Source organism: Crotalus tigris, unplaced genomic scaffold (genome assembly GCF_016545835.1).
Source record: "Crotalus tigris isolate CLP2741 ecotype Arizona unplaced genomic scaffold, ASM1654583v1 scf7180000018544.1747854, whole genome shotgun sequence".
Classification (NCBI taxonomy): Eukaryota; Metazoa; Chordata; class Lepidosauria; order Squamata; family Viperidae; genus Crotalus; species Crotalus tigris.
In genome coordinates this window covers 726978-738703 of record NW_024097068.1, presented here as the reverse complement: position 1 = coordinate 738703, position 11726 = coordinate 726978, and the positions used below count along the sequence as shown (strand labels likewise).

General features: G+C 35.5%; 1 protein-coding gene across 1 annotated transcript; it reads left to right on the top strand.

Annotated features, from left to right (window-relative positions):
* Window positions 1-1090: 1090 nt before the first annotated feature.
* On the top strand, window positions 1091-10274 carry LOC120312796 (keratin, type I cytoskeletal 24-like). Its single transcript, XM_039353989.1, has 8 exons — window positions 1091-1582; window positions 2307-2389; window positions 3741-3897; window positions 5948-6109; window positions 6383-6508; window positions 7854-8068; window positions 9013-9050; window positions 9868-10274. Exons 1-8 carry the CDS (start codon window positions 1091-1093, stop codon window positions 9969-9971), a joined length of 1377 nt encoding a protein of 458 aa, XP_039209923.1. The 3' UTR covers window positions 9972-10274.
* The last annotated feature ends 1452 nt before the right edge of the window (window positions 10275-11726 follow it).

The following is an 11726-nucleotide window of genomic DNA, read 5'->3' as shown; positions in this document are numbered from 1 at the left end:
TTTCTAACTGCTTTTACTCTAATTTAGCACAACTGCTATTTTAGGCTTGGTTTCTGCTAAACCGGTCAACCTTCATCTTAAGCAGGACTTGGCATATTCTGGATACTTGAAGGGCAATCTTCAAGTTCAATTTTCTACCCCACTTAACAAACATTCTGAGAAAAAGTTTAGAAGTGAGGCCAAACTAAAAAGGACCTCAGTCTTGCAAAGCTTTCCAATTCCCCCCCCCCACAAATAGAAACAGACACCTTCATTTTAAAGGTTTCTGCTTCTTGTTTAAAATTCCAGTGAAGCATATTACCCCAAAGGAACAAAGACAATGAAAATGCTGTAACATTTCATGTCTGTGCAAAATGTTATTCCAGCAGCAGAGAGATAACATAAATTGCCAATTGATGCAATGACTTAGGCAAAACAGAATACAGTCTTCTCCTGTGGTCCCATGAGGGCATGACTTTGACGAAACAGAAACAGAGTGCCTGGGAGGAAATGTGCCAACCCATGAAATTTCAAAGTGAGGTAGCATACATATTATATATCTGTACTACCAGTTGGGCCTTTACCCTATTGATCTCAGAGGAGCAAATTCTCAATGAGAAAATGTGACTGTAAGGCAAACAATGAGGTCCTCTATTCCTTCCATTATTCCACTGTGTGAATGAGAAAAGCTCAGAGAGTAATATGATAAATTAATGTTACCTGAAAATTTGCTTTGGAAATAGGAAGAGTAATGCCTGGGGTCTAATAGAAGATGAGGGAAAGAATTACTCACAACTGCAATATCATAATGAATTTTTGACTTTGTTCCTCCCTTCTCCACCCTGAGCATAACAAACACCCTTGGGGCACTAAACTGCAAATGGACATAGGCTGAATCAAATGCTAATGGGGTGTGGGGGGAGGAAGAGAAAACCAGTTGTAGCTTACATCTGCTGAGCAAACAAAAAAAAAATTTCGCCAGAAGTAGGAGGAATTTCAGAAGCAACACCCTAATAATCCTATAAAAGGCAGAGGAAAAGTGCCCTGTTAGCATACTCTCTGCCTTCCCTTTGATTCTGCCTGTTGTATCTGAGCATCTCACTTAACTGCAATGTCTCTTCGAATGTCTACTGCATCTAGGAAAATTTCTTCCTATGAAGGAGGTGCCAAGATGTCAGGCATTGGTGGAGGAAGTCTGTATGGCTTTGGTGGGGGATCTATGGCAGGGTTAGGCAGTAGCTATGGAGGGGCTATGTGCAGTGGTTTTGGTGGATCTGGATTTGGTGGTGGTGTTGGCTTTGGCAGTGCCTCTATGGCAGGTGGTGGTTATGCAGCAAACTATCGCTCCAGCTCATCTGCTTCCATGAGTGGGGCCTATGGAGCTGGTGATAGTGTCTTTTTGGCTGGTGCTGAAAAGGAAACCATGCAGAATTTAAATAGCCGCCTGGCAAACTACCTGGAAAAGGTGCGTTCCCTGGAGGAGGCCAATGCTGAGCTTGAGCGTAAAATTCGCCACTGGTATGAGAAAAATGGACCTGGGGCACCTGGAGTAACTCGTGATTACAGCAAGTATCATCACATGATGGATGAACTACGCAACCAGGTAAGAAAACAAACATTCTCTCAATTTCTGTCTAACATTCTCATGTTTCTCTAATTTCTATAAAAGTACAAAATAAGTTTCTATCTTAGCCTATGCTGCAATGAATGACTCCTTTATCAAGTGCTTAATGTGTTTAATAAAGATTCCAAAAATATTTAGCATAAATGGGAGTTTTCAGTTCAGAAAAAAATACATATTTTAATAGAACTATTTAATAAAAGTAGAGTGTCCAAAGCACTCTGCTTAACTAGATTGGGTGGTCCAATTGATTAGAACCCCAAATGAAGCTCATGTTAAACTGTTGATGTTTCATACACATTAATTTAAAGGAATGTTTCATACACATTAATTTAAACAGAATTTATCACTGTAATTTAAACAGAATTGATCATATTTTCATAAGTTATACATGTAAAAATCTGGTTTAAAAACAAACTTAGTTACCTATCTGAATACTTCATATCTGAAGAAGGAAAAGGTCTAAAACAATATATTGACCACAGTAATTTGGAAAAAATAAGATACAATTCCATATTCATTTAGCTGTTGATAAGTCTGGTAGATTGTTTATATCCTCAGCAAATAAATAAAATTGCACTTGAGGATATTATTTTCTTTACTAGCAATCCCTTATTATATAAAATATTACTAAAAATAACTAAGCAGTATTTTCTACCAGCACATGCACTTATTACTGATTTGCAATAAATGCTGTTCTTTTTAGATTATGAACACAACCGTTGAGAATGCTAATGTAGTCTTACAGATTGACAATGCCAGACTTGCTGCTGATGATTTCCGAATGAAGTAAGTTAAATACATTTTTCAGTTTTGAAACTCCTGAAGGATACAGTTCTTTGCACCTTATCACATCTTCCAGAAATACTGGGGTCATTAAGAGCATAAAGACAAGTGTAACATTTAAAACTCTCTCTACAACTTTAATATTATATTGCAGTAGGAGTTAGATCTGAGTTTAAGTTATAATTAGAAAAAAATCCATTGAAATTATTTAGACTTCATTTAGCAGAATCTTTTTCCAAGTCAATTTAAGTATGGTATCATATTTGTATGTCTTCATTTGGTAGCCATCAAGTTCTGCAAATTGGTAATCTTCAGTTATGTACAAATATAAAGGTATAGTATCATGTCTAGTATTCAGCTATGTACCATCATTATATTAACTGTATTAGCACTATTGTTATTTAAAAAAAAAGATTCAGTGCAAAGATTCATGGTTGTATATATACTATATACTATATACAGTATATATACTGAGAAATCTTACTTCTCAGTTCCACATCCAGACCTTTACCAAATCTGACCATGTATCAACTACAACTTGAACAAATCCTAGTAAGTCATACAATCCAATCTCTAGAAGAGCACAATGTCCTTTCCTGATGATCATTCAACCTTGAAACCTTTGGAAATAACTTTTTTCAAGTTTGTAAGCAGCTATTCGGTTTCTAAGCTACTAAGTAATGGGGTAGAATTAATTAAATCAATTATGTGCCAATGTAATGATCCTCTATTCAGTCAGACATAATCTCTTGAATATGCTGCATTTTATTCTCCATCATTTTTTTTTTCATTTCACCTCCATGTATCAACAATATATTCTTGTGCACTACCCAAGTTGCTTGTGGGGGAAGATACCTATTTTTTATACTTCTGCAACTATTTATGTTCTCAGGAGCTTGATGATACTTTCTGTATGTACCTATGTATAAACTTACATTTTGACCCAAGAATAATGCCATTAGGATATATATTTTATGTTTAAAGCATTTATTACATCTAAAACTGAGGGTCTCCTGATGTTTGTGAGATGGGAAGCAGGGAAATATTACTCAAAATTGAGCTTGGGTTCTATAATAAACTAATTTATAGATATTCATAAAGAAAAAGTTTCCCCTTTCTTCATTCTTTGGTTTCAGCAGTTTCCAATTAATAAGAGTGATATTTTAGGGTCACCAGAAGCTGAATTAGGAAACAGCAAGAAGAACATTTTCCTTCTGTGGATTTCCTTAAATTAGCTTAAATTATGTTCTAAGTCAATACTCACAATTTACTAAGTGCTTTCTAGCTCTGCTTTTATCTTTTCATTGCTAAATATAGCTATTGCTCAATTAATAAATTCATGTATTTTCCCCAGATTTGAAAATGAGCACTTCCTTCGCCAAAGTGTTGAAGGAGACATCAATGGTCTGCGTAGAGTACTTGATGATCTCACCATGAATCGCTCTGACTTAGAAGCACAACTTGAAAGTCTCACAGAGGAGCTGGCATACCTTAGGAAGAATCATGAGGAGGTAAAGGATATTTGCTTTCCATCCTAATCCACAGAACCGACTGCATGGATTTCAAATGCAACAAAAAGGAAATTTGAATTTTGTTGAGTTTCTTTATCAACATTCAAAACAAACCTTTTTTAATTTATATAGTTGTAAGATTCCAGATATAAGACTAATCTTCAAACTCTTTGCCAATACTGGTTGGGAATTCTAGAAGTTTTAATCTAGGGCATCCAGAGAATCCTAAATTGTAGACAATGCAGATAAGTTATAATTTAGTATAATATCTGAATTAAGACACCAGGAGTCTGCAGAATATAGGATAGGGGTCTAGAGCTTCCATAGAATGTTCATTTGGGACAGGGAAAGACCCCAGTTTGAATTTTCATTTATCTATGACACTTATTTGATAACCATAGTAGATAACTTTCAGACAATCATCCTCCAACTGATCTCTCTAACTATTCAGCTTGAGTGATTCATCTAAAACCTCAACAAATTAAGAATATTTAAAAAGAATTCTAATCTTACATAATTTTTATCATTATTTATCGATCAGAATGGTTCCTTTTAACCATTACATTTAGTAGCATTGATGAAAAGAGAGCAGTTCTTTCATTTTCTTTCAATTTTTAATCACTTTTTATAACATTATGAAAAAGTCCACCTGAACAGAAAAAAGAATCTATATCTAACAAGGCAGCTGAATTTTCAGAACATAATAGTCTATCAAAATTAAGGAGGTTAGTTGTGTCATAATTTAATTAGTAGTGTACTTTCATCTGTTGCCTATGTGATATAAAATTATTTCCCAAGACAGATTGGGCTGGGCTTTGTAACTTGGATTGTAAATTCCTCCTAGTATCAATTAGCAGATCAGTATCTTATACCTAGATAAAGTTGGAATATTTAGGTTATTCCCAGATGAAAAGCTTAGTCATCATCATCATTAAAATCTGGCAAATGCTGAGTTAAAAGTACCCAGTTTAGTCCCCATAATTCTAACTTCAAAATTTCACAGGAGTTTTTGATTGGAAGGATAAAGATGGGATGTATTGCTAATGATGTTACATCTTTGTTCAATGGGCCCATTAAAAGACAACTTCCCCTCACTGTTCCTGATCCTCTTATTTGTTACTGTGAAACAAAATAACACCTTTTCAACCTAGGCAGCCAGTTGCTTGAAAGGTACCTTAGGTGGTTTACTTCATTCAAAGTAGGTTTGGCATGCAGAAACCCAAAGGGCAAAAATTAGCATGAATTCCTGTAATAAGCATAGCATGAGAAGAGTATGAAATGTTCCAAGGCTGAAATGATTATGAGCTGAGGCATGTTACTAGGGGAAAAAGAAAGCCAGATTGACTGCAGTTCAAAAAGAAAAAAGAAAATAAAAAGTAATACAAGTAGTAAAACCCAGCATTGGTACTGATTATACCCTAAGTGAGATTGGGGATGGACAGTGCCCCATACAAGTGCTGAAACAAAGCAAGAAGAAAAAATTCCTATTGTAGAACAAATATAAATAACACTGAGTGTACATTCCATTTTTGGAACACGCTACATTAATTTAGTACTGCTATGCCTGATAGATGCTCCAAAGCCAGGCAGGAAGATTGGATCCATTCCAAAGCTCCAAGGCAAGCCTTAATGAGATACACATCATTTTCCATGTTGTCCTGGGGATCCTTCCAACAAATATATTAAGGATTTCTTATCAACATCTGGGAATGCCAATCTTTCACTTAGAGACACATGAAAAGGTTCGCTATAAAGTTATCTATCAAAGTCCAGTTGAGTTGGTTTATTCTGTTAGTGCTTACACAGGAAGGAACTATGTTTACCTGTTTTTCCTCTCCACCTAATAAAAAACTGTGAATTTTACCTAAGTCTACAAAAGTCAATAGAAGGATCAACAGGGGTACTGTGGCTCTTACTATTCTCCATCTCTCACAGGACTGCTTTAAAATGGCTTCATTTCTATCTCTCAGGTAGATTACAAAAAGCACCACAATCACATTTCACTGGTTCTGAAGTGTACAAGTAACCTGCTTCCAATTTTTATATTCAGGAAATAACACTACTGAGGAGCAGTTCTACAGGAGATGTCACGGTGGAAATGAATGCTGCTCCAGGAATAGACTTGACTAAGTTACTGAATGACATGAGAGCACAATATGAAGATCTTGCAGAACAAAACCGTAGAGAAGCGGAAGAACAATTCATCAGAATGGTAAGATGGTACCTTAATTATTATTTTTTTCAAGTCTCCTCCAATTGCACTAAAATGTCAGTTTGATAGCTCACAACAAAAATTTATGTATATGTTGAAATAGTTTTTAATATAAAAATTTAATACAAGAAAAGCCCCCTAAACCCCAGAAAATTCTGAACCCACTGTTGTGTTATAATCTGCCTATATTACACTACTCTTTTCAGAATTGCCTACTTTTGCTCTATATGTTGCTTACAAGTTATATTTTTATTGATCTGTTCCTCCTTCTAGAGCCAGCCACTGCAGCAACAGATCCACGATGATGCCGGTGCTGCAAGCACAGCCAGGAATGAATTAATAGAACTCAAACGGAGTCTTCAGTCCCTGGAAATTGAATTACAATCCCTTTTGGCAAAGGTTTGTGTTTGCTTCCGTTCTCTCAAAAACAGCAGGATGTCAAAAGAAACATCTAGTTCTCTGGTCTGAAAGAGACTTACCCTTTGTTTTCATAAAACTCTGTTTACAAATTCCTAAATTGAAGATTTGCAGGATTCTAGATGAAAATAAAGACCCACGGATGCACTGATGTAAATTCCAAATTCAGACCTCAGATCACAGTTTGTTGTTGTTGTTGTTAATTGTGAAGTTGTGTCCGACCCATCGCGACCCCATGGACAACGTTCCTCCAAGTCTTCCTGTCCTCTACCATCTTCTGGAGTCCATTTAAGTTCACACCTACTGCTTCACTGACTCCATCCAGCCATCTCATTCTCTGTCGTCCCTTTCTTCTATTGCCCTCAATCTTTCCCAGCATTAGGCCCTTCTCCAGTGAGTCCTTCCTTCTCATTAGGCGGCCAAAGTATTTGAGTTTCAACTTCAGGATCTGGCCTTCTAAAGAGCAGTCGGGGTTGATCTCTTCTAGGACTGACCGGTTTGAACGCCTTGCAGTCCAAGGGACTCGCAGGAGTCTTCTCCAGCACCATAGTTCAAAGGCCTCAATTCTTTGGCGCTCAGCCTTTCTTATGGTCCAACTTTTACAGCCATACATTGCAACTGGGAAAACCATGGCCTGGACTATACGCACTTTTGTTGGCAGGGTGATGTCTCTGCTTTTTAGAATGCTGTCTAGATTTGCCATAGCTTTCCTCCCCAGGAGCAAGCGTCTTTTAATTTCTTGGCTGCAGTCCCCATCTGAGGTGATCTTGGAGCCCAGAAAAATAAAATCTGTCACTACCTCCATTTCTTCCCCATCTATTTGCCAGGAATTGAGAGGGCCGGATGCCATGATTTTGGTTTTCTTAATGTTGAGTTTCAAGCCAACTTTTGTACTCTCCTTCTTCACCCGCATCAAGAGGCTCTTTAGTTCCTCTTCACTTTCTGCCATTAGCGTGGTATCATCTGCATATCTTAATCACAGTTAGGATCCTCATAAATTGTAACAATCTGGATTTCCTTGCTGGATTAGAAAGGAATGACTTTACTGACATGAGACTAGCATGGAAACAATGACAATTAGTCCCTGTATTGTTTTTAATGGCTAGTAACTTCTGTAAATTTGTTTATAAGGCTGTATTATAGGCACAATATAAACTGTATTTATGTTTGTTGTGCCAAATTGAAAAAAAAGAAACCAAAATCTGTATGTTGTTAGCAATCCCAGAGTCATGAAATGTGCATAATTTGTATTGGAGGGTGGAAAAATAATACTGAAGGATTCATAACAAACCTTTAATCTGCTTATGTGTATTTCTCCAATTAACAGAAAGCATCTTTGGAAGGAACCTTGACAGAAACTGAAGCGAGCTACAGCACTCAACTTAGTCAGTTACAAATTCAAGTCAGCAGTCTGGAAGAACAGCTGCAGCAGATCAGGGCTGAAACAGAGTGTCAGAATTCAGAGTATCAGCAATTGTTGGGCATCAAGACCCGACTGGAAATGGAAATAGAAACATACAGACGTCTGCTAGATGGGGAAAGGTGAGTAAACATTTTTCAAAACTGGATGAGGCAATAATTACCTAGTGAATGGTGGTAGATTCAGGCTTAGGATATTTATTTACACAAATATCTGCCACTGCATTCATCTCTGCTTGTGGATTTCTCATGTTTTTTGTCACTGTAAGAAAGAATACATTGAGCTACATATGTTCCATACTGGATCAGACCAAAAGATTGTATTTTTAGACAGCTAGATAGAAGTTGGAGCTAACTCTTCCTTTGGATCCATCAGAGGAAAAATATCTACCATGTGTTCAACCACAGTGCCTCTTACTATCTATATGTTGATGAACTGGTAAGAAATGTAGGGAGAAGTGTTGTCAATCTGATTATATAGATCAGTCCTAGTGTGTAAGAAAGAGCATGCACTCTTCCAAATTTATTTTTATCTTTTTTAAGTTCTTTTTACCAATTGTAGAACTGTATTTTTAGACATCAGAATCATGGAACATATTATGTATCAGAAACACATGCAAAACAAAATAATGCTTTTGTTTAAAAACATTAAAGCAAACTATTAAGGATCTCTTGAGGAGGTATTTCTATTTTCTTATTTATTGATTACTCCTGCTAGTTATTCTCTAATTTTACCAAATAACAACTAAAACTCACATTAGTGCTCTCTGCGGAACATTAAAAAAGTAATATATACAACCTTCTCTGATATTATCTAGAAATTCATAGAGTATCCATAAATGATTAATTTACTATATTTCCTTTCTTTAAAAAAAAATCAAAGGCTGAACATCATTATTGAATTGATTTAGTTGACTTCAAAAAATTTATTGATAGGAATAACAAAATTATAAAATGCATGACGCAGAATGTATATCTCTCTCTTTACTCAAATATTTACTGCTCTTAGGCTTTAAAGATTCGTATAAGAATTACAATATTGTTAATACTGTGTTCCTTGTTAACAGTATCCGTGCTGCTTATGAGACAAAAGTTCAAATCAGAGGTAATTATTATTTCAGAAATAATATGCTATTGGTATTGACTTGGTATATCTAAAAATACATCACACAAAATTGGAAATATTTCCTCATGAACAATTTCATTTCATTAAATGAAATGCATGAGTTTAATTATCTTTAATTCCCCCAATAACTTTTATTCCATTTGTTAGCTCAGACACAGATCTGATACCCTCCAGATATATTGAATTATGTCTCTCAGAGTATCCAGGGAAGACAATCAAAAACTACACTAGTTAGGAAGTCAAATGTTAACAAAAGCTATGTCAAATCTTTGACTCTTCCATTCATAACCAAATTGTATGTTTTCCTAATACTTTTAAAATTTGCTAGACCTGTATCACAATCTAAACTGCCACCAGGATTTTGAATTAGGAAGCATCAACCATTAATAGCAAGGGCATAAGGCAAAAATTGATGATACCAGTTTGAGTGGAGAAATGGCCTATTTCACAGCTGACTGGAATAAGGTTGCCTTAATCTACAAATGTATTGATCTAAAACATCCACCATTCCCAGCCAGCATGACTAATACCCATACTAAATGAAAAATATGAGTTGAAATATAAGATTAAGAAATGGGCCCTGGAGACTATTTTACGAGGCTAAAGATATGCTGGCACAATCTATTTTTGTTTCAGCTTGAGAATCACTGCAAAATTTAGAATACTACAAAAGGGAAAGGATTCCATGAACCCTATTATAATTATCATTTTATGATGAGAGCTTTTACCGAATAAAGTGCTGTTTTTAAAACTGGTACTATTAATCAATAACACTACTATAATTTTTCTTTGACAGAACCCACCAAAACCAGGGTAGTTAAAACCATTGTTGAGGAACTGGTGGATGGCAAAGTCATCTCTTCCCAAGTGAAATCGGTGGAAGAAAAGACATCTAAATAAACTCCAAGGAAAAAATCTTTCAAAGCTTGCTTTTGAGGGAAAACTTGGGTAGAAGAAAGCCATCATAATCAATTGTCAATTTGCAGCTTAGCAGCTTTTTGCTAATAAGGGATTGGGATTTAGATTTAGTCATATTCACTTAGAGAAGACTCACTGAAATCAAGGAATGATTAACTATGGAACCAACCCAAGGAATCTAGAGAAAGAAATCCTACACATGCTTTCTTCTAACTTTAAAATACTGATTTAAAAACCATATTCTGTTTTCTGCTACAATGCAATAAATCTTCTGTTTGCAAGTTATTTCTGTCTTAGATTCTTATGTTGTACATTGCATTACATTTTTGTATTGAATAGAAGATTTAAACCCTACTGAAATTGCAGAGTTCTGTAACTACATCTAATTAATATAAATAAAAGTTGAACTGGGTTCACATTAATAATTTAACTATCTGCCTGGAGATTTAGCTCAGCTTATTCCTGAAAAAAATAAAGATTGTGAATGTCTTAGCAGAAAGCTCTGTGAAAAGAAATCCAGATTATCCATGCAAGAAAAATTGAACACAGTTATCAATAGGAGAGTTACTGACAGAGATTACATGTAAAAAAAATATCAGTATTTGAAAATGTAGATTAATGTCTTTGATAACCAGGAGCAAATCAGACCACAGAAACAAAACAAAACAGATACAACCAGTGGAGAATTCTGTGACTGCTTCATTGTGAGGAACATAAGTGTCTTTTTTAAAAATCCTACCACAATCTGTTAGAATTTGGTAATCTATAGTTCTTTCATGCTCCATTGGAACATACTTTCCTTTTTCAACAAGCTCTCATTCAGTTATTAAAAATACAAATTGTCTAATGCCTGAGACAAAAGGAACACCTCTTAATCACCATATCAACATATTCCATTATTCAACTTAGTACAAATCACATTGCTCAAAAGTTCTTCTACTTGATCACCTTGATTATTGTAGCTGAGCTAATTTCTTCTATGGAAGATTCAGTATCTCTTATGTGCAGTGTGGGATTCAAATATGTGAACAACTGGTTCTCTGTGTGGATACCGCTTCAACAAGCCCATTCTGGGTTCTACCGAAGTGGTACGAATGGGCTGAATCCCACCACTGCTTATGTGCATATCACACTTCTATGTTTTTAGGTTCAGAAGAGCACATGTACATACATGAATATACGTATAAAAGACTTATAGTGTAAATATTCTACTCAACATCAGAAATAAATAGTTACACTATAACTCCTTTAGCTAAGACCATTTTACATACCAGAGCATTTAATAATTATTACTATTGTTATATTACTATAATTATAATATTTTATATTACTATAACTAATTATTAATTAGTTGCTAAAGCTGCTATTTTTGCTCGTATATGGCCATTTCATACTGAAAGACTTTGGGTTTAAAATGAAGAAATATGATTATTTATTTATATATTCAATTTATTTATATATTTACCCATCACTTTGGTAATGCCCATTAGCTGATATACTAGCACCCAGGTGGATGACAGTCTAGCCCAGAGGTGTCAAACTCGCAACATCACATGACGTGTCACGACGTATCGTGACGTATCATGACTTTTTCTATTGCTGGCAATGGGGTATATGCAGTTTCAGCATGACACATCTGGCCCGTGGGCCAGCAGTTTTGACACCCCTGGTCTAGCCTCTGAATGATTCAGAGCCTGTGCCCTCTCTGGGAAATCAATTCCACTATCAAACTACACT